Below are 22,847 nucleotides of genomic sequence, written 5' to 3'. Positions count from 1 at the left end.
TTCTTACATACGTTTTTTGCTTGATGCTACATTTTTATTTTCTCATTTTCTCATTTTCGTTCATTTCATTTTCTCATATAATTGGAATTTTTGTTCAATTTCTTTTCTTCTAACCAACTTGAGCGATGAATAATATAATATTGTTTTATACGTACATACATGCATACATATGTATGTATATATGTACGTATAAACAATCTACCGGAAATAAATAATTAATGGTAACATTTGTATTTTTGCGCTTAACTATGTACACTAATATCGATTTGTATAATCGAAATATTTTCTTGTATCGTTTTTGTCTTGAATTAGGATGCTTGCACTAACGTCCACATTAATGCGACTGCACAAGATCGGAAAATCGTCGGTGCACCTTTGGATAAGACGAGCCAGTCGTCTTGTAATTTCAACGAGGGTGCCTGGCAGTGTTCACACTTACATCACGATAAATATAGATATATTTTATATATTTATATATGTTTTTGTTTGTTTGTTTTTGTATTTAGGCAGTCGGTCGAGTTAAAGCTTTTTTTCTCATTTTCTCACACGAGATCGGCTGTTACGTGTATGGGACTGGAAATGGCATTAAAATTAATTCCGAACTTTAGTACAGACAACCAAGTGTATTTGTATAAATAATTGTTGTATAACTTAGATAGACAAATGCATCAGGTCTGATGAAGATGTTGATGTGCCTACATCTACTATATTGTATTAATAACATATCATGACAAGAATTATATAGCAATTTGTATTGTGTTAAAATCCAGTAATAATAAAACAATATTTTTTATTAAAGACGGAAGTTAATTTCTTACCGTTTTCAGTCTCTTCCATGTATTTTTTTCTTTTTCATAATTACATATTTATTTTGTTTGCATTATTACCGAATAAAATATGCATTCACACAGACACAATGACGTCGTTCATTATTCTCTGGGCGTCACATTTTCTCTGGAGACTTTCACCGATTTCTCGTGTCGATATTTTTATTGATTTTCTTGTTTGAAAAAAACTTTTGATTTCGATACACAAGTTAAATAACAATTCTGTAAGTCTTAAATGACATATGTTAATATGTATAGAAAAGAAATTGAGTGAAGTGTCTGTTCTATTTATTTACTCGCTAGAAATGGAAAGCTTTTTTCAAACACGACGATTGTTGACTATTTCGTAATTATTTCATTGACTCTGGTAGCGTCCCGGCAGAACCGGCTCAGTTCAAATTTAATGAAAATTGAGTTGTTGCTGAACTCTAGCTGTTTAAGTATTTCTTGTTTGAGCCTGTTGTCTGGAAATGACGGAAATCTAACGTGACCGGCTGTGCCGGGACACCACTGACACATCTGATTCAAGTGAAAAGCAGATTATTTTTGACTTTGCTATCTAGAAAAGAAAAATAATTTGACTGGAAAGCAGCACGGATTTTTACGATAAAACCGTAAGCCTATTGTACGCGCAACGTTCCAAATTCTTAACAGCACCAGGAGGACAATGAAACACAGTGTTTAGGTCTTAGAAAGTACTTACTCGATTGGAAATTCTATAACAATTGAAAAGAACCTCTTGTTCGGCATTGCCATCGGTAAGCAAGTAAATACTTTGCTTCGTCGCGCGAAACTTGCCGTTTGCGCTCGCTTAACTTATTCGCGTGACATTAAAATTTAAATATTTCGGTGTGTCAGTCATTCCACAAAGGTAACATATCTTTCAGAGCAAACTTTCACCGAGTAGTGCCGTTCTTATTGATAAAGACAAAATGCGAACACCAACTGCCGAGATAAATCCATCGTGCACACAATCCATGTGTTTAAACTTTAAATGCGTGAACAGCGGCGCAAGGACACACGAAAACCAAGACATTATTACTCCAATAGGATGAGACTTCGCAATGATGATTTATTTGTATAACGAGCAATATCAACAAGCAAGCCAATAGAAAGGCGATTACAAATCGAATCAAATTGGTAATAAAGTTGCTATACCTGTACACATCGTCGATGAAAGAACAATGCGGATTAATGACTAACGGCTAGACTCCTTATCAAACGTTTATAAAAATCATCGTACAAAAAATCAATCGCTAAAAAAGAAAGACGAACACGTGGACAGTGCTAAGAAAGAAAAGCCCGTTGAAAAAGCACTGGCGCGTTACGTAACAGACTCGCATCGAGGACGCGCGCATTTACAAAAAGAAGAGAAAGAAAAAAGTCTCCTAAGGCCTACGACTAATTTTAAATTAAAAAAAACGAATTCTGCGCGCGAGAGACAGAGAGAGAGAGAGAGAGAGAGAGAGAGAGAGAGAGAGAGAGAGAGAGAGAGAGAAGTACGCGCTTTATGGGCTCAGCCACGAAATACTTTGGACGCGCAGATCGACATCGACGCCGATGACGACTGGACGACGACGACGACGACGACGACGACGACGACGACGACGACGACGACGACGACGACGACGACGAGTGGAAAAAGGCAATATCGGATTAAGAGGAAAGTGACAGAACAAAGATAGAGATTTACATGTATATAATACGTGTATATAGAGATAGAGAGAGAGAAAGAGAGAGAGAGGGAGAGAGAGAGAGTTATATTGAGACAGAGAAAAAAACGAGCGGGTATTCATTCTCGTGATCTCGCTATTTCAACGCTGTTGGGACTTGGACTTGCGCGAGTTTTCCCGAGAGTAGCAGTTCCAGTGGGTGCAGCCCTCAGGCTTGTGCTCGGGTCACCAGGCTTCAGTGTAGCGCACGTCGAATTCCTGCAGAGCCGGCAGATTCTTTTTCAGCGTCTCGAACGTGGAGGCCGACAGCTTTGTGCTGTTCAGGTTGAGCTTACGTAGGCTCGTTAAGGCTGCAAGAGCAAGAATAAACGTGAAAATTAAATGAAATGCCTTTCTCCACCTACTCGATCCAATTGTCAATCGTCGCACACAGACCAGTCGATAGTCTGGGGCAATGGGAGCAGCAAAGCAATACGTGCAAACATTACCACTTGTTGCGATTACCGCGATAACTACGCAAATTTCTGTCGTGGCTTCTTTCCTCGATTTGCAATTCTCAATTCGAAAGGCTTGAAAACGCCACTGGAGCTCTCGCCTAAACGTCTCGACCCCAACTCGACAACAGGCTTTCCTTCGTGCTCCCATTTTTCCCGCAAACATTCGATCAACTCACAGGTCAACGTGGAGATTCCCTTGTCGGAGACCGGAGTCTCGCAGAGATTGAGCACTTGGAGCTTCTGCAGATGCTCGCTGATGAGCTGGAGGCCGGTGTCGCCGAACTGAGTGGCCCAGAGATTGAGATACCTGAGGGCGGGTAGCTTGATGAGCTGCTCGGCGCACGCCGAGGTGACCGAGGTGAAGGCCAAGCTGAGGCACTCGAGGTTACCCAGAGCGGCGCCGCCACCCAGCAGCAGAGCCACGTCGGCGTCCGTCGCGCGCACTGGTAGCGTAAGCTTTCGCGGGCCTCCTTTTTGCTGCTGCAATGCATCGAGTTATTACGCGCGTTAGTGAAAGTGCGACATCCGAGGCGCAGCGGAGCTTTGCATTACCGAAGCGGCCGAAAGTATCGACCAATTGCGCCGAGAGTACATTTCCCGAGCTGGAAGGGCGGGTGCTCGGATTACCAGTCGAAATGAATTGGTCAGCCAACCAAAGTTGGCAAGTAGTGCGCGCAGATGCACGGATAGGAAGGAGGGGCGGGTGGAGTCGTCGATAGGGTCGCGCGCGAGTCGTGCTTGGCTCTTTGGCGAGCCACTCACCAGCTCCTGCAGGTTCCGCTGGCGCTGGCACAGGGCCTCGTAGCGCCTCTTGCCGGGCTCGCTGGACTGCAGCGCCGAGACGACCTGCAGCCGGGCCTCCTCGTTGGGCAGCAGGCGCCACTCGAGCATGAGACAGAGCGCCTCCTGCGCCGCGTCGCAGCCGCGCACGCCCAGCAGGACGCAAGCTCCGCCGGTCTGCTTGAGCAGCGAGCCGATGAAACGCTTTCTCCGGCAGCAGCAGGCCAGCAGCGTGGTCAGCTGGAACGAGCAGCAGGCGAGGTCAATCTCGCGAAAGCAAACCGGAAGCCCGATCGCCCGATCGCCCGAGCACAGCCAGCGATATCATTACCCCCGGAGAGAGAGCTTTGGTATTTTCAATCCGTGACAGCTGTCGTCTCGCCTGTGCATTGGATCGACAAGAGTCTCCCGTGGCTCGCCCGGCTTAACAGCTTTGACAACGTCTTCGCGCTCTCACGGACGGAACACTGGGGCATTTATCGCTTGTTCCATTAATTTATTTCACGCGTCGCCGAGCTTTGTCCCTCGAAGAGAGAGAGAGCGAGAGAGAGAGAGAGAGAGAGAGAGAGAGCAAGACGAAGCGACGCGCGATGATCGTTCTGTGGGAGGCAAGGCATCATAACGGCGCCGAGCTTATAAAGCGCCGGCGAACAGAGCCCGGGATGCGCGCGATAAATCAGCCCAACAGCACAAAGCCCAGATATAATCCGCGCGGCAAACGCTGTAAGCTCTTTTTTCTCGCGCGTGACGCCCGAGAGCATCCGTAACGTGCGCACGTCGAGGCTCTCTTGGCGCGCGCGGCCCGATCGGCTCGAGCGCGTGTTATTCCACGGCTATTTCTCGACGCCTTTGTGAGCGCGCGCGCGCGCGAGGCGCGAAATCGCCGCCCGAAACGTCGACGACGCACATCCGGCGCTTCGTATAATCCACCGAGAGGTTGTTGAACCGCTCGCTCGGATTCCTTTTTATCTTTCGCGATTTGCCGAGGCGCGTGCTCTCTCTCTCGCAGTCGCGCTTGACCGTTTGGCCTTCCGTTATCTCTTCTTTTCACGAGGGAACGCCCGAGAACATACGCCCGAGAACATCCAACCGATCGGTCTCTCGAAAGCCGCTTCCGATCGGCTTCGAAGGAAATATCGAATAACGAAAATAGCGCGAGCGTGAAAACTTACGTACCATCTCGCCGAAGAGCTGTCCCTCGTCGGGACAGGCGGGACTGGACGGCGCGGCGATGTGTATCCAGCCAGGCCTGGGCTCTCTGACCGGCAGCAGCACGCGGTGCACGCTGCACCTGGGGTCCTTGCCGAGTCGTCGCATCACGCACGAGAGCACCGACTCCTGGACTTCCTTGTTCGCCAGCGCGTCCTCCGGGAAGGGCACCGGCTGCAGCAGCGCGCCCAAACCGGGCCGCCAGTCAGCGTACTCCGACCTGCAGATTCGGAACGATGCAGGCGCGACGTGTACGAAATCGCCACTGCGCTACGTGCGCTCATTGCAATGCTAACGAGTGTGTTAAAGGAGAGCTAAGAGTGTAAGGAATGACATACATAATAGGCGAACGAGCCAGCGAATGAATAATGCAGTTTTCGTGCTGAAGCAATCGCCCGAGCGATACGCGGTTGGCTCTCGCGTGAAATTCAACGTCGGACTAAAAATACACGGCTAGTTGAGGGAAAGGTGTGTGTGTGTGTGTGTGTGTGTGTGTGTGTGTACGTACGCAACGCTCAGCACGAGAAGATAACATCCGAGGGGTGGCAGTGACGCGGATGGTGTTGGTGGCGTTGCAACCTCCTCCTCCAATTTAGTGCTGCTGGTGGGAGGTGCTGCAGGTGTTGCAACCTCCTCCTGCAGGTTAGTGCTACTGCTGCTCGTGCCATTGGCGTCGGCGGTGGCGGCTGCCGCGGCGGCGCTCACTTCGAATCTGGAACACGCAAACACGGCGCAAAGCCAATCGTAAAAACGCCGCTCGTCAATAAGGCGCCTGCTTTACCATTAGCCACGAGCCGTGCGCGCGATTCTCGCCGCTTTTCTATTTTCAAATTGGCCGCTTTCGTTGCCCCTCGCGAGCTCGCACGCGTCGCCCGATAGTTCGCGATTTCAGCGCCAGCAGGAGCAGCAACAGCAGTCGAACGCTCACTGCTGAACGACAGCAATACGAAGCTAATGGCATTGCAGCGAGACACGTTGCTGGAAAGAAATCCGTGGAAAGACACTCACCTGTAGAATATGGCAGCCACGCAAATGGCCACGAGATTCGGCAGGATTCGCGGGTGCGGACAGTCGCTGCCGGGACCGTGCACCGAGGCGATGTAGTCCCTGACGGCCTGCTCGCCGTCGACGTTCTCGTATAAAGCAGCGATGAATGCCTGGAGTAACTTGCGCATGTACGGCGACTTGCCAAAGTCGACCGTGTGCTTGAGGCAGCGGGTGATGGCCGGGGCCAGCGCTAGCACCAGCGGCGAGCGCGGGTGACGCTGCGCGAGCTTGGCCAGCGCCCGGGCCAGCGCGGCCGGTGGCGCCGCGCGTTCCAGCAGCGGCGCCGCCACGTTCAGCACCGCCTCGGCCCAGCTGCGCCCCGAGTTCGCCGAGTTCGCCGAGTTCGCCGAGTTCGCCGAGTTGAGCGACTCCTCGTCCCTCGGGGGGCCGCCGAGGTCGTTCTCGCTCGCCGCCAGCTCCGAGATGATCAGCGGGCCGCTCGGCTCGTCGCTCCTCTCGTACGGGCTCGGCTCCTCCAGCAGCTTCGCCACCACCTCCAGTGGCGCGCCCGTCACTCGCTCGTCCTGCGGTTCCGTCGTCGCTCTTAGCCGTTAGCCGCCGCAGATCGAACGCAGACGATCACCAGCCGGCTTCCGCGAACAATACTCCACTTTCGTTCGAGCAAAGCGAAATAAACGAATAACGATGACTTGACCGGCTTCCAAGAATACACGACGGAGCACCTGATTTTCCGCGCGTAAAAATTACTTTTTTATGAAAGCGCGACTTCTCTTTGTTTCCCAACTCTCGGCTCCCGTTTTTACTTGGCCGCGATGCGCGGATAAATACAAAGAAAACTGTTTTTCATTTGCATCCGCGGGCACGCGACGATTGTTGAGAAAGTTAAATATACGCCATCCTCCCACGCACGCGAACATAACGAATAGGCAGGCACGCGCACACGTGCAAGGTGGAAGGAAAACCCATGTTCGACGCGGCGGTGCTTTCGTTGCCATTCGATGAATCGACTACGTTATGTGCTTGCCAGCGCTGGCCTCGTGGTAATCGAACGCAACGCAAGCTTCGCCGTCGCGGTAGCGAGGATCCTGTGGGTGTGGCGCCCCCTTTTAAAATTGGAAGCCTCGCGCAACTGTCGCCGCGAGTGCGTCATACCTGCAGCGGTGTCCACAGGGCAAAGTCGACCAGGGCTTTCAACTCTCTCAATACGACCTCCTCCTTGGTCGCGTTCGACACCTGGTGCTGGTACTTGAAGATGCTTTTCTGTAACGAAACAGCGGACGTCGGCCTCAGGGACAGTAAAAGAGAGATAGAGAGAGAGAGAGAGAGAGAGAGAGAGAGAGAGAGAGAGACAAAAGGACGGGGGATGTTGGGATTACGCCGCGACCTCGGCAGCGTGCACCTGCTCTCGTAGGTCGCGAGATGTCGCATATCTTGCTGCTGTGGTTGTCGACTAAAGATAGACGAACAATTTCGGCGGTCGCATCGCTTTCTCCCGACTGTTTCTCTTCCGCGCGCGCACCCCTCCCGCTATTTCCATGGAAATCGACTCGCGACCCCTTCAACGTTGCACGGCTAATTTGGAGCTTGCAACGTGTGGCGTAGGCTCGCCGAAGAAATATCACCGGAGATAACAATTGATGCGTATGGAAGGGGCGAGCGACTAGTCAATTTGCTCGCGCTAGCGCGTTTTCCCTCCGTCGTCGATTTAACTTGGTAATGAGTCTGCATCGGAAATTTCAACCTAAAATCAACGCGAATTTCGAGCGAGAGCGTGCACGCGTGCGCTCGGTGGCGCGGCGGCGGCGACGGCTGCAGCACTGATACACGTCAAAGCTATACAAGCATAAATTTTCCTCGACACGCCAGTGACGTTGTACAATACTGCGCGGCATTGCAGCGAGCGAGTGATTAATTTCGGGCTCGGACGAGAGCGAGCGAGGCAGAGACTTCGATTATGAACTTCTTTATTCCGGGACACGTTCGCCCTCGCCGCCGCCATCGCCGCTGTCACACCCTCGCCCGCTCTAATTTCATTGGCGACGAGTCGATTAATTTTTCGACTGAAATAACAAAAAAGCCCCGGATCGCCGCTGATACGATGCTTCATTTTTTTTAACTGTTGCTTCGAAGAGAAAAACAAGCTGAACCACGATATCGCCGCGGACATTCGTACTTAAATTAAATGACGTCCATGTTAGTTTTGAATTAAGATCTATTTTTCTGCCTCTCATATGAAAGCACTCGGCTAAAGTGTACGTGCGGGTAAAAGAAATAATGTAAATGGAAGTGGAGTTATTCTCACCTTCCACAGAATAGAGTGATACCACTGGTCGCGCGTATAAGCGTTGCTGGCTTGGAGTAACAACGATCCGTCAGGTAGGACGATTCTTAGGCAGTATTTGTAGGTCGGGTCCCATCTGGCTACCGCGTAAACTTCCGTCATGCTGCTGTATGGCACCGGCTGCTGCAGGAACCCAGTCAGCTGTAACGAAAGATAGCCTTAGGATTACCAAGGTCACCGACTTGGCAGCTCTATTTTCGGCTAAACGATAAAAGAGTTACTTTATTCGAGCTTCGCCGACGTCAGTCGCCGAGTCAATTACCGTGCCCGCTCGCGAGAGCAACGCATCATTTTTTCGGGAAAGAAAAAAAGAAAACGACGAAAACGAACGAAGCAAAAGAAGTCGTCGTCTGCACTCGGAATTGGATAGGAGCGAATTGGCTACTAGGAAACAATCAGCGAAAGGTTCCGCTCAGGATGAAGCGAGAGAAAGAGAAGAATCAGGTCGCTGATAGGTTTGGCTCGGCACCGAAATGTTGTCTTTGGCAGGGGGCCCAGAGCGGCTACTTCGGCGGCTCGTTGTGTGCGTGCGTGTACTATTGGTGCACCCGCATGTTTTGCGCCAGATTTGATCGGCAAGTCGCACGATTGCCTTGTTCGCGTAGCGACCACCGTGCAATTCACGATTAATTGCTTCGCTAATGATTTTAACGCGATAAGCCCCCCCCCCCCCTCCAAATACGTATGATTCTTCCGTTATTTATAATCGCTGCTTGTAAGTCGAATCGTTTTAACACACGTGTACGATTTGATTTCAATCTCGATCAGTTTTTTCCGCTTAATTTTTCAATTGCTTCAAAGGGTTTCGATTTGTCGCGCGCAAGTCAGTTTATTCTTATCGATGTATTTGTATTTTAGAAAAAAAACATTTCCCGATTGCACAACAGACGAGCATTGGATCTCCCATTATTCATCGTACAAACAAAATCCCGTCCTCGCAGTACAGCAGTACACGCGGAGACGTACGGGCGAAGATCCCTCAAAGCCGAATTTGCGGTAATACCCTGACAGGTGGGAGGTGCGCGTGGCGATCAGCCCGCAATAAGCTTTTCGATCGCGCTGCGTTCGGCTCTCGGATGATAACGAGCGGTCTGATCGCCGTTGCGGAAAATTACCGCGTGCTTCTCCGTGACACGCCGGATCGCGAGTTCGCTGCGCGCCTAGCCAACACCAATTCTCACGAGGGACTGCGTCGACGTTCGAGTGCGTCGTTAATCTCGCCGATACGCCAGCCTTCGCAGACGCACTCGAACGGCCGCGACAAGAGCGACACGGACCACGAACGGCGAAGAATAGACGAGCGGGCCAAACGAAACGGTCTCGCGTCCGCGTCCGCGTCCGAGAGTGAAAATATTGGCTCTGTGCACGAGAGCGCGGCTCGTTAATAGGGCGGACGGGAGCAAGGATCCGATGGGAAAAGTGTATTTCGAAGGCGCATTACGATTCAGCTGGAATTGGACAAGGTTAAGCAAGGTGAGAGCAGGCGGATGGGGGCACGGCTCGCGAGCTCGCGTGCTCGAGGCCTGTATATTTGGACTCGGCGTTCGTTATGTATGCGCTTTCGGCCGCTATCCGACCAGCCGTACGTCTACGCTCCCCTTGACTTTTCCACGAGCCGCAGCGGCTGTTCCCGCTCGTCGTAGTTGCGATTCGCCGAGAGACGGAAGCAGCGAGCACGCGCGTCCTTCGGACGTAGAGGCGCAGGTGCGCCGGCAGGAAAAGAGGCGAGAGCGGGCGACAGGTGCGTCTGCGATTGACAATCGCGGAGCAGGAGCGAGTTCGTATTCCGTTTACGCAACGACTCGCGGCTGACCCACTTACCTCGCGAGCACGCGATGCGCGTCACGCTCGCTCCGCCCGTGGACTTTCTTCCTTCGATCGATCAAATTTGAATCCGCGCTCGACTGCCCCCCACCCGGCCCGCGCCGCTCGCTCGCTCGCGCGTTATCGGCCGGCCCGACAGATGTGAGCCGCAGAGCGCGAAACACATGTAGACTGGCGGATTTATCCACGCGCCTGCCCGGATAAAACGGCTGACCTTAAAAATCTTCCGATGCTCAATTTTTCACGTCAATTTCGCGCTGACTCATTGTTGTTCTTGTTGTTGTTGTTGTTGTTGTTGTTGTTGTTGTTGTTGTGGTCGTCGTTGTCGTCGTCGTCGTCGTCGACGTCGTCGTCGTCGTCGTCGTCGTCGTCGTCGTCGTCGTCGTCGTCGTCGTCGTCGTCGTCGTCGTTTTTTAATTGGAATACGCGGTATCGTGTCGAAAGTTCTGCGTACTCTTATTTTCTTATCTACGAGCGCGCGACGATGAGCTCAGAACAGCGAATCCAACAGCGGTTCAAAGTTCAGCAATGTACGCACGAGTGGGGCCGAAGACCGAAGGACTACGTCATCGAGCACGCGGAATCCCGGTCATGTCGCAGATTGATTCAAGAATCAAGCTCGGGAGGATTGACGGAATGTGAGATCCGGCGAATTTTCGATGACGCCTAACTGGCGCACGTTAATTCGCTGCCACGGCGGGAGTAGCAGCTACGCGTCTCACGGAAGGCTTATGCTCGCCGATATCGCTCGGACAAATATCACCGAACTTATTTCTTCGTTCTCTTTGAAAAATGTCGATCACGCTCGCGCTCGCTCGCATTTGCCTACCGTGTGCAGTCGCCAGTCAGGTGCAGCGGCGCAGCCGAGCGAGAGAGAGAGAAATTCATAATCTTGTTATGAAAACTTGCGGAAGCTTATTTGCTCGACGAAATGCCAGATTAGACAATGACTGTACACAGCTCGCGCAGCGTTGTGCTCGATTGTTATCACCGTGCGAGAAGTGGCATTTTCGCGTTCAGCGTTCAGCCGAATGACGTTTATTCAGCCCGCGTCGCGCCGAGCGAAATCAATTACGCGGCGACGCCGCTGCAGCGAGTCTAGCATAATTGACGAACTTTAGCCTCTCTCGACGACCAAAAGATCGTTGCGCGAACGCGAGAAAATAGCAACGACGTGGCTGCGATTCGCTTCCAATTATCGCTACTGCGACAGTCGAGTCGTCGCTCGCTGCATTCGTAATGTTCAGTCGAGCGTGAGTAACGGCCTCGCGCAGCCAACTCTTCCCAGGCAGTCAACGAACACGCGCCACTCTCTTTCTCTCTCTCGTGTACGCGTACGCAGACGTCAGCTGTTGTCCGACGTGATCGGCGAGTAAGACGGCGGATCCCCGCGGTTATGCCTCGAGCGCGTCGAGAGACTGCGCTATTTTCAGCCCCGCGAAAAAGTTGCGACGAGCAAGCGAGACGGGTTGGGTTGGGTTCGGGTTGGGGCCGACGAGGCTCGATCGATCGATTGGCGCGAATCGAATCGTCGTGCTTTTTCCTCGTCGGCCCCACCTGCGCAAGCGGGCTCCATTCACGAAATTTCGGTGCAGCACTTCCCTCGCCAGCAGTTTCATTCAGCTCGCCTGCGCACGTCCCTCTCCCCCTCGCATGCCGCCGACGCATTTAGCCGCCGCCGCCGCCGCCGCCGCCGCCGCCGCCGCCGCCGCCGCCGCCACTGCCGCTTGCCAAGTGCCACGCGAATCTCACATTTTCATTCACGAGAAAATTGATGCGAAAATGCGCGCTGGGAGTGCCCTGATTATCCCGAAAGGATATTAATGTTATTTAATGAACTGGATCGCGCTCGGGATCGACTATCAAAGCGCCGTTCGTCGCATCTTTAGGCACAACGCGCTTGCTCGCCAAATCTAAATCGAGTCCAGGCGAGCGCGAAGGATAAAGCGGAAGATAGACAGGTAAGCTAAAATCAAACGAGAGCTCTGCCGAGCTTCGTGCAGTCGCGTTAAGAGTGTAGGCTAAGGTCCGCTTGCTCTACATACTGGCGGACTTTTGTGTACGTAAGCTACACGAGCAACAAGGACACGCATAGTGCAAGAACCTACGTAAGAAAAGTATGTGTGTGTGTGTGTGTATGTGGGCGGGTAGTCGGTGCACAGCAGCAAAGTCGGCCGCTATACAAATTAATATTAATTAGGTAGAGCACGGAGAAAGAGCGCGCCGAGTTTTGGCGTTTGAGGTCATAGGCGCGTCACTGCGCCGGCGCAGGCCGCGTTCTTGTTCGTGCACGTAGCATCGAGCAGCAGCAGCAGCAGCAGCAGCAGCAGCAGCAGCAGCATCGAATGACGTCAGCAGCAGCAGCAGCAGCAGCAAAAGCAGCGGGGTGAAAATCTAGGCCGAGGGTTGAACGACTGCTGGAGCAGTCTCCGAGCTGGAAACTAGGTCAACGAGCGAGCGAGCGAGCGAGCGGCGGAGAGAAAGAGAGAGAACGCTGCATCCCTTGAATGAACGCGGCCGAAAGCCCCACCAGCCCACCGACCTTTCTCTCGCTCGCGTCTTCTGCTTTCGATTTTTTTTTCCGATCTCCGCTTCGGGTTGTCCCGAAAAACAGCAGGAAGAACATCGGAACGAGGTGGCGTTTAGCGTACGCAATGCGAGCAAATCTGGGTCAGAGAACGTCGAGTGAGACAGAGAAAGAGAGGAAGAAAGGTCACACCGCACGCTGTACAACAGATCGACCGGCTATATAAGTTTAGATTAAAAAACTTTATGGCTCGCGCGCTTATTGTTGCGATTCTTCAAAAGCTCTCTCTTTCGCTCTTGCACCGAGTGCAATTGCTTGGCTCCCCACTCGTAGCCAGCTGCGGCCACGCTGGCGAGCTTTTGCCATGCGACGCATCGGCGGTACATCGTAGACGAAAAATCTCTGGTCGACCGAAACGCTTCCGGATCCGCTTCCCTCTCGCACCGTAGATCACAATGGATCCAGAGTGACGTAACCGTAGGTCGACGTATCGAATCGAGCCAAGCGCGCTCGTTTCGTCGTGCCGGACTCCTCTGCGCTGTCTATCGAGAAAACTGGTTGCGGCTGATCTCGTAGTCTTTCGACGGCGCTGCTCGAGGTGCAAAAGTGCAGCTCGCGATTAATTCAATGCCGACGACTTTGAAGATCGTTGGTCGAGCGTCGCTCGCTAAGAGAGCTTATCAACGAACTGGCGCAAGAGCGAGTACGTGGAAGACCCCCCATTCCTCGATCGCGCGCACACGTGGGCGATCGCTCGTTTCGCTGAATATTCAAAGTCATTCATGCGCTGCGCAATGATATCGCGTAGCGCGGTGACTCCGCCAACTCGAGCTTCTCCGATCGAATCATACGCCTGCATACTCGTCAAACTTTCCACGCGCGACTAATACACTTTCCGCCAACTTGATAATCATCTAGCCGCGTGCGATTATCAACTGGCTGCGTCAATGATTGGTCCCGAGCGAGCGATATTTACTGAATTTTTCACTAGCTAAGCATCCTGCTCGCTCTTACGATTTCCGACTTGCCGGACTCTCGCGGCCCAGTGATAAGAGACACTTTGAACTGGGAAATTGCAAGCGCACTTTTAATTTGGACTGTTACTTGTTCGCGAAGCGCGTGATTTTTGGAAATCTCAAATAACTATAGATAGTATTCGTCCCGATCGACCAATTGACCGGCTGAATGATTAAGCGTGGAAACGCCGACACTCGGAGTCTCGGTGGGGTTCAAACTGTTGCTGTGCGCATTAAACAAGAGGGGGGGGGGGGGTGACTCTCTCTGGCTTAATTTTAGACTCGCGACCCACCGTAATAGTTCGACATTCGCAATAATATTTTTTTGCTCCTTGGCATTCAATATGTTGCGCCCAGTTAAATATAGAGAAAAGCTTTGAGTGAAAGAGAGAGAGAGAGAGAGAGAGAGAGAGAAAATACGGACGCAAGGCACGCAGCTTTGACAACAAACACTGCGCCGCGACGGATTTCAATTTCTCCGAAGCAATGAACGAGAGCGATCGAGAGAGAGAGAGCAAGCTCGGAATTTTAAGTGATTTTGCGAAAAGAGTTATTAGCCACGTTCGTTGGGTTGGAAACGCATTAGCCTAGTCTCTGCGACGTCGATCGCGCGATCGAGCTTGCGGAAAGCTCGACTGGCTAATGGCTTATACGTTTCTCCACGTTCACTTGACAAGCTTGCGGAAATTCGCCAAATCGATGTGTTTTCGGTCAGACGCATTTCCCTCGCTGCGTCGCTACAGCTTCGACTGATTGTGCCGGCTCGGCATCGGAAATATTCGTCGCGCATCCGCACCGTAGCGGCGAAGAGCAATGTTATCAGTCAGTCGAGTGAACAGCCGGTCAAAGGGACTGGCGTGCGCCTCGCCCTTTTTTTATAGGCTCGCGGGTCCATTATTTTCCCCCTCGAACGGCCCAAATCCCAGGCGCGCACGTAAAATGCATTACCGCTTGGCAGTGTTGAGGATCGCCAAGGTTGATAAGAGGCGAGTAGTGCACGCCTTATTCGGTGACGTACGATAGCTGCGGTATACTTTGATTGCGTTCGATACAAAACTCACGCTGCCGGCAGTGCCGCACGAGTACGCGAGAAACTAGTCAATAAAATTATCTCGTTCGGTCATACACGCGTGACGCGTGCCTCACCTTCGGATAAAGCAAACGTGTACACGCACTAACGCGCGAATCAGAGACTGAATTTTTGCTCTGCAGATCGTCGGTGCGCGACATTATCCGGCATAGTCGTTCTGTTCGATGACCTCGTTTTTGAAACGTCGCGCACCGAGAGAGAGAGAGAGAGAGAGAGAGAGAGAGAGAAAAGCCACACTACAATCGTCGCGCAGATTAAGAGGTGGATAGATATAGAAACGACGCGATAGCGCGTGGATAATGGAAAATAACCTCTCTTGTGTCATAATACTACAGGCCATATGCGCGCGATAGCGTCGAAGCGGTTAACTTTCCGAAAGCAGCGCGTACGTAGCCTGGCACCCGCGGACGTAAACTGCTATGTAGGTTTTCGCTCGAATAGCATCGATCACATCCAATTGATTCGATTTGAATATGAAATGACAACGGGGCCATAGGCAGCGTACGCGCGCGCGTGTATATCTATCTATATAAATATGTTATACCGACGATGATGATTCATTTGCGAGCGAGCCTTCAGGTGGGCTCTAAATTGAGACGTTACACCTCCGAGATCTATTATTCCTTGTACTGAGAATCAAGTCGAAAGCGAGCTCGCTCCCAATAAGAATGTGCCGAGCTAGACAGAGAAAGAGCTTGATTGATTGAACGCAACCTTTTATTTACCGATGGTAAAGAGAGAGAGAGAGAGAGAGAGAAAGAGCGATTAAACGAGGTGTGAAGTGGCGCAGTGACGTTGCCGCTGCTTAATCAATTGACAAGTGCGTTCGTCACCGATCTGGCGCGCTCGCTCGCGCACCTCCAGCCGCCGGCTAATCGGATCGATCCACGCCGCGGAGATATACATTTGCCGTGCGTACGGCAATCGCTTTCTCCGCGAATCCGTTGGACGCGCGGCGGCACTTGCGCGGGGCCACCAAATTAATCGCCCGTCGCGAACAATGACTCACGGAAAGACTTGCGAGACTCATCGCGGTGTCTGGCTTGACGTCACTTTCTCCGCTCGCTCGCGCAAAAATACCGTAAGAGAAACGAAGTCGCAGTCGGCGGCGCGCTGCCGGTAGAGAAGACGCAGTGCGCTTAATCGCGTTTTACGCGTCTGGCGCGTGGCGCGCGGTGCCGACGGAACGGACGCCCGCTCGGGACGTGCACGAGAACCGAGGCTCGAGAGCACCGCTAAGCGAGAGCGCACACGTAACCAGGGTCAGCGTTGACGTCAAGACACCGTGCGCTCTACTCGCGCGCGGAGGGAGAGACCGAGACGACGGCACGCACTCGACACGCCGAAACTCGAGAGCGCCGCGACTCACACCTGCCGTGAATCTCTATTACTCGAGGCGGTTCTTCCTTTTTTGTCTCGTTCTCGCCGGCGAGGCACGCTCCGAAGAGCGGTGACGTCCTTTGAACTTGCCTCAAAGTCGAACATCCAAGTTTTCCTCCTCGCGGACCGAGCAACGCGGCTTTGGAGCTTGTCGGGGCAAGAGGCTTGATCGCGCGAAAGAAGCGGACAAATCGGAGAGGAAGACGCGACCGAGAGCTATCGCCGCTGGTGGTCGACAGCTCGTTTCCATTAGCCTCGCTACGAGCTCGCCGCGCCGAGAGTGCCACAGTTTACCGAGCCGGGACGGAAGTTTCGCCGCGCGCTTCATCGCGAGCACGTCCGCTCACCTTCGTCGCGCAACTTTCTAACGCCGCGCTCTCCTTCTTTTTTCTCCCCTCCGCCGTCATTGACCCTGTTCCGCCTGCGAATGTAAAGCGACGGAGGATCCGCTCGGCCGCGCGCACGTTCGTCATTTTTTATTCAGCCGAAAGAAAGGCAGAAAAAGAAAAAGAGGAAGGAAAAATCGACGAGCAATACGCGAGAGGAGGCACGTAAGCGCAATAAAGTTTTTTCTCTACCCGCGATTTCGCGGAACGGAAGAAGAGAGGGACCGGGGGGAAATTCCGCGCGGATGATCAGCAGGCTGCGACAGTGTGCGTCGAACGATACGGCGGAATCTAATCTGCGCCTTAGACGAGCTCGGAGGAGAGAAAGAGTGACGTTGCTCGAGAGATAAGTGGCTGTTTTTTAGCGGGTGTGCCGGCGCTGTCTACGCACAGTACCCTTTATCCCGCGCTGCCCGAGTGCGCAAACGCTGCGCGCGATTGGAAAATCATTTAACGATTCGGCCTCTCGCATGCGCACCGAGTTATTTCGAGCGTCGATCCGATAAATATCACGCGGTGCGCTCGCTCGTCGTGCGAAATGCTACGCGAACCGCGAGAAATTTATGGCCGCGACGCCAACGAAAGCGAGTGCCGCTTTTTCAGAGGGACGAGGGCGGGCGGAGCGGCGAAGCAGAGCTAATGGGCCTTCGCTCGTGACTTGGCTGTTTTCGCCTGCGCGCAAAACTGAAGGTTTCGCTCCGATATCACGACGTCACGACGAAGCCTTTGCGCGAGAGCATTTCTATTGGAAACCTATCAACGTTTTTCCCGTTAAAATATGACGGAGAGAGAGAGAGAGAGAGAGAGAGAGAGAGAGAGAGAGAGAGAGAGAGAGAGAAGTGCGTAGCGTAACGAGACTCGCGTCAAAGGCTGCCGAGAGAAATTGCACGACAAACCAAGAAGCAAACGCAATATCAAGTTAGTTTTCAAGTTGACGCTTAAATAATCATGATACGCCATACCTTGTGCGCTGCGCCGCTGCGCCGCTGCGCCGGCACGTTATCCCCTTCTATAAGAACCGCAAAATAGAGCTACCTGTGGTGAATGCGCGCGGCTTGGCGGTTCACCATGCGACGCGCGAGCCGAAGAAACGCAAAAGAAAATATCTGCGCAGACCGCGATCGAGTCAAGGAACTCGTGCTCATTATCATTTGGCAACGAGCACGCGAGAGAGACGTGTGGAACGAAAGAGAAAAAAAAATGGATCGAGGAAAAGCTCTATTTTCGGCCCCTTATCTCTCTCTCTCTCTCTCTCTCTCTTTCTCTCTCCGCGTGGCTGTTATTCGAACGCAACGCGGATCTGCAAGATTGCGTTGCCACGGAGCAAACAGCGAGATTTTGACAGAGAGGTAAGGAGGTCACACACGGCCGAGAGAAAAATAACAAAGAGAGGAAGAGAGTGCAATTGGCTGAAAACCAGTAAATCGTGTATCGTCAATTTCGTTTTTTGTTGTTTTTTTCTTTTTTTGCGATTGTCTTTGGGAAGCCTTTTTAAAAAGCAACAGAGAATAGTCGGTCCGAGATTTCGTGCGCCCCTCCTCTTCACCACCTTATACTTTAATGAATCTTGGCGAGTATTGCGGTTGCTGTTTTCCTTTCTGTCGCCGTTGTCACCTTTCAATTCTCATTGTCGACGCAAGTGCAAGCTTCGCTGGAACGAGCGAGCCGCGAGAGTGCAATTGTGAAAATACGAACGCCGCGCGTACGTGTTTTTTCTTGTTATCGACAAAGGCCGGGCGCCTCGAGAAAAGCTTCCCGAAATAGGCGCGGCCAGCGAGAGGTGATAAATCGCTGAATTTTTGTTCGTCTCGTCCTCGCGCCGCGGCGGCTTATTTTTGAACGCTTGACCGATTGTCTTTTTCTCGGGCACTGTCCCCCGACGGCTGCGCTCTTTTCATTGGGCTCTCGCGCGCGCTCCTCGGGCAGCGAGCTATCGATCGTGCTGATTGTGCAAGCGTGGAAACGATCGACCTTTTCCCTCCCGATCGCCGGATCGCCGTGACGCAGTGTGACTCCGAGGGGCTTGCTCGCGCAGCCGCTCGCCCGACCCATTATTTCTCGGCCGAAAGCCTCGGAGGCTTGCGCTGAAAAGCAACAACGAAAAAATCCGACGCGCAGACCGCCAAAGTAGAGCTCATTTGTTTAGCCGGCGTGCCGCCTAGGAACCGCGCGCGAGGGATCTTTCTCTCGCCCCCAAGAACGCTTTATTACGTCTCTTTATTTTCCAGCGAGCCGAGGAGAAAAGATTTAGCGCAGCCAGTCGATCAACGCCGGAGCCTTTTTAGCCACCTGTCCGTGTCCGTGGGTGAAAAATTTCACCAATTACACAAGATCCCCGGACGACAGAACAATCGGGAGTTGGAATATGAGAAACGGGATTGTTTCATAACGAGTCGGTGTTATCTGGTGCGCTGATAATTGAAGAAATGCCCACCTCGTGCCTCGCGCCAAAGAGAAGCAGAGCGAGAGATAAATGACGCCATTCGGCAAAGCAATTAAACAATGTTGCAGCGGCGCAACAACAGAACCAATTCAAAGGTCGATCCTCGCGCGCGTAACGCGTAATGAATACTTAAGACACCTCGCCCCTTCGTCGTCGTGGCGGGATGATCAATCTATGCCGGGGAAAAAGAGACAGAGTGATATATATATCGCTCAATACCACGGGCGAACGCGTAAAGAGCGAGTAAGAGCCGACCGCGCGACGACGTCGAACGGCCAATTTTTATGCTCCCTCAAACCGCTGCCACTGCCCCGCTGTCGGCAGATGGATTATCGACGTGAAATTGTTCCGCCACAGGAGCAAGACGAGAGGAGCTGGTCTGTTTGGCGTCGAGTCCCCCCCCACCCCCCTCCCAAGCCAAATAGACTCCGCTGCTCGGCGTGCTCCGAATGAATATGAAAACCTAAACGCGAGCAGCAACCCTCGACTCTCGTGCATATCCGCGGCTTTCTTTACCCCGCCTCGCGCTTCAGCTATGACCAGACGAAGGTACGTACGTTGAACGGCTGTATTCTCGGCGACGCGTCGTCTATTTTGACGAGCTCCGGCGACCAAAATAGCGAGATCGATGTGCACGCGCCGCGAGCCTCGTGACGGCACACGACTCAAACGATCAGCCCGATCGACGAGCGGTTCAACGCGAATCGGCTCGAGCTTCGATTCGGCACATGCGACGCTCGGTGGAAGCGCGTCGTCCACCGCCGTCAGGCCGGGCTCGCGCGTGCGTGGGACGGCGAGCTCGGTTTCGCCGGCCCGTCGCGCCGGTGGGACGCAGAGCGCGCGGCGTGCGCTACGACACCGGAACAAAAGCGACGGACAGCCTCTCGGTCGGCCGAGAGCGAGCCACTGTTCGTGCGTCGTCGGCAAAGCGGATCGGCGCGCCAGAGGTGTATTGACGGAGACGTAAGGCGCCGCCGACTGGTTTTTCTTCATCGCGGCTATTAAGCGATCCCATTAATAAGTGCTCGGTGGAAATGGTATTTGTGAGCGGCGCCGCCCACGCAAGCGACAGTCGCCGCGAGAGCGCGGACGAGAGGGCGAGAGGGCGGGAGGGCGAAAGGGCTGACTCGCGCGGCGTCGATCAGCCGACGAGTGCGGCGAGGCGCACGGAGCGGTCGGCCAAGCGGATCGATGGACGAGATAGCGCGAGAAGAGCGGGCGAGACGCGTCGGCGGGGGGGGGGGGGAAGCGGAGCGGTAGGTAGCGTACTCACGGTCTTGGAGGAGAGGCAGGCGTCGTTGAGGTAGAGGTGGTGCGTCTCCCAGCGGCGCAGGAACCTGCTGGAGAGTATCTTGCTGACGAGGGTCCTGGTGTGGTTGAGGTAGCAGACCTGGATGTCGCCCTCCTCGATGGGCTTGAAGCGCGGGCCCGCGGGGCCCGGCGAGGGGCTGGGGCTCGAGGAGCCGCTCGCGCTCGAGCAGCCCGCGCTCTGGCGCTCGAGGTTCGGGCAGGAGCGCGCCACCGGCAGGCAGCCGGCCGCCTCGAGGCTGCCCGCCTCGGGCTTGAGGTGCGCCTTGGCGCAGACGGTCTCGTTGCTGCCGGCGCGCTTGTCCTCCTTGAGCGCGCCGGGCCCGAGCTCGAGCACGGGCGAGCCGCGCTCGTGCAGCTGCGTGGACAGCTGCGGCGAGCTCGTGCTGGTGCTCTCCTGGCGCGCGAGGCCGCCGCCGCCGCCGCTGCCGACCGAGAGGAAGCCGTAGTACGGCACCGGGCCGCCCGAGGCGCTGGCCAGGCCCACGGTGGCCGGGGCCGCAGGGCTGGACGGCATCGAGGAGGCGTCCTCGGGCTCGGTCTCGGGCTCGAGCGCGCACGTGCTGCTGTCCCCCTCCTCGTCGTCGTCGTCGTCGTCGTCGTCGTCGTCGTCTTCGTCGCTGAAGCCGCCCTCGAGGCCGCGCAGTAGCATGCTCGTCGAGCCGGCGGAGCGGTGGCGCACGAGCGCGCGCTTCGGCGACAGCGAGTTGGCGCTCGGCACCGCCTGGAGCCCACCGGTCGCCGCCTGCAGGTTGCGCGAGCAGGACGAGTCGCTGGCGGGCGAGGGCGAGGCGGAGGCCGAGCTGGCCGCGTCGCCGTTGCTCGAGTTGGACGAGTCGCTGGAGCGGAGCCGCAGGAGGAGCTTGCGCCGCCAGCGCCCGGCCGACCTGCTGGCGCCGCCGCCGTCCGGGGCCGTCGCCCGCGGGCTGGGTTCGTCCCGGGGCGCGTCCGGCTCGTCGAGGTCCAGCGACGGCGCGGTCGTGGTGATGGTCGTGCTCGTCCTTTCGTCGCTGGTGAACACGATCGTGGGCGAGGCGAGGCCCGGCGAGAGCAGCTCGTGGTCCAGGTAGTCACTGCGGACGCCCGGCAGCGTGTCGGTGCTGCTCGCGCCGGACAGCTGGTCGATGTAGCGGATGGACGACGAGCCGGAGCCCTCGCTCGTCGCCTCGGACGCGCGTCGCTGCTGCTGCTGCTGCTGCGACGCCTGCGACGCCTGCGACTGCTGCTTGTTGCTCGACTCGGAACATTTACCGCCGAGGGGATTGCTGACGACGCTGCGCGTCGCGCGCGAGAACGGATTCTGGAAGCAGTACATGCCTACGCCTCGCGGAGCATCGACACTGCACGTCAACAAACGGGCGACGAGCACGGGGCGCGAGGCGAGCGCGCGCCGCACGCGGAGAGGGAGAGGCGGCAGAAGAGGCTGCTGCCCGAGAGCGATCGATCGGCCAGCCAATGAACGAGCTGTGGTATTGGTGGTGGTGCGCTGCTGCTGCTGCTGCTGCTGCTGCTGCTGCTGCCGCCGCCGCCGTCGCCGCCGTTACTGCTGTCGGCCGATTCACAGCTGATCGCGACGCCTAAACACCTGACGACGGAGCTTTAGACGCGACTTGGGCATCGGGCGCAGGCCGAACTGGTTCCTCGTCGCGGGGGCACTCGCTTGCACATTCATTTTCCCTCGCACTCGTTGGCCCGACTTTCGACTGCTGCTAGTTCTGCGAACGCGAACACAGTGCTCACTCGACGACACTCGCCGCTGCTGGCCTTCTTCCGATCGTCCTCTTGGCCCGCGGGTCGCCTGCTAGGAGGGCCTCCTCTGCTCCATGTCGGCACACAAGCACACTCGCGCAAATCGTCGTGACGGGAGAGAAAGAGTCCGTGCGCCGCGGAGAGCCAACTGTACGTGCGTGTGTGTCGCGGGGAAGAGAGTGTGAGAGAGAGAGTGAGTGAGAGAGAGCGAAAGAGAGGAGGGGGGCGGAGAGCGAGGGCGCCGGCGACGGTGCGATGCCTGTGGCGGCGAGCGCGCAACTGCGGCTACTGACTTGGCGCACGATAATAAACGCGAGCGAGCGCCGAGCAGCGGCACACGCCGGCGCCCCCCGACCGACGGCCGAGTGGCGACAATCGATAGATCGCGCCGCCCGCCGCCGCCCGCCGCCCGCCGCCACCCGCCGCCGCGCGCAGCACCAGTCAGCCTAATCTACTTTTCCTCGTGCCGGCGCTACCCTTCCCACGTCGCGACCTCGCACCTCGTCGTCTCGCTCGTCCGCAGCCGCGTTGCGTCGCGAGCTGGGCGCCCCGAGCGCTGGGCTCGACCGTCGCCGCATCGTCTGCGTGGCTTCCGCGGAGAAGCGGCCAGCGCAGCCGATGCTCTCGCAGCTGGTATGGGGGTGCCAGACGCGCGCGCCGCTTTATCTGGGTCACCCATATTTTCGCCCCGCTGCTCCGCTGCCCCGCGCGCCAGTGCCAGCCGCGAGCTTTTCATTTTCCGAGAGCTGCCGTGCCGCTGCTCTCTCGCTTGCCTTCTCTTCGGCTGCC

At 54.9% G+C, this 22,847-nt stretch overlaps 1 protein-coding gene across 2 annotated transcripts; it reads right to left on the bottom strand.

Moving 5' to 3' along the window:
* Positions 1-9: 9 nt before the first annotated feature.
* LOC131672470 (C-Maf-inducing protein-like) lies at positions 10-22,382 on the bottom strand. Of its 2 annotated transcripts, none has more exons than XM_058949704.1 (9): positions 20,275-22,382; positions 8,297-8,476; positions 7,147-7,254; positions 5,995-6,557; positions 5,495-5,698; positions 4,954-5,206; positions 3,760-4,017; positions 3,174-3,474; positions 10-2,850 (listed from the first exon to the last, which is right to left on the bottom strand). In XM_058949704.1, exons 1-9 carry the CDS (start codon positions 21,622-21,624, stop codon positions 2,726-2,728), a joined length of 3,342 nt encoding a protein of 1,113 aa, XP_058805687.1. In that variant the 5' UTR covers positions 21,625-22,382; the 3' UTR covers positions 10-2,725. The 2 variants fall into 2 exon arrangements, with proteins under 2 accessions (XP_058805687.1, XP_058805686.1); XM_058949703.1 differs by having other exon boundaries at positions 13-2,850; positions 3,174-3,477; positions 20,275-22,379.
* Positions 22,383-22,847: the final 465 nt, after the last annotated feature.

The sequence above is a fragment of the Phymastichus coffea genome, unplaced genomic scaffold (assembly GCF_024137745.1).
Source record: "Phymastichus coffea isolate CEN01 unplaced genomic scaffold, Cenicafe_Pcof_1.1 PCOF00151, whole genome shotgun sequence".
In the NCBI taxonomy this organism is placed as follows: domain Eukaryota; kingdom Metazoa; phylum Arthropoda; class Insecta; order Hymenoptera; family Eulophidae; genus Phymastichus; species Phymastichus coffea.
Note: the sequence above shows the minus strand (reverse complement) of the source record. Positions and strands in the feature narration are given on the sequence as shown.

Excerpts from the sequence above, each read along its gene's own strand:
- LOC131672470 (XM_058949703.1), bottom strand. The coding sequence starts at position 21,624 with ATGTACTGCTTCCAGAATCCGTTCTCGCGCGCGACGCGCAGCGTCGTC. Across the intron at positions 4,018-4,953 it reads GACAGCTCTTCGGCGAGATG|CTGACCACGCTGCTGGCCTG; the intron begins GTACGTAAGTTT and ends TGCTCGTTCCAG. Across the intron at positions 2,851-3,173 it reads GGGAATCTCCACGTTGACCT|CCTTAACGAGCCTACGTAAG; the intron begins GTGAGTTGATCG and ends TTGCTCTTGCAG.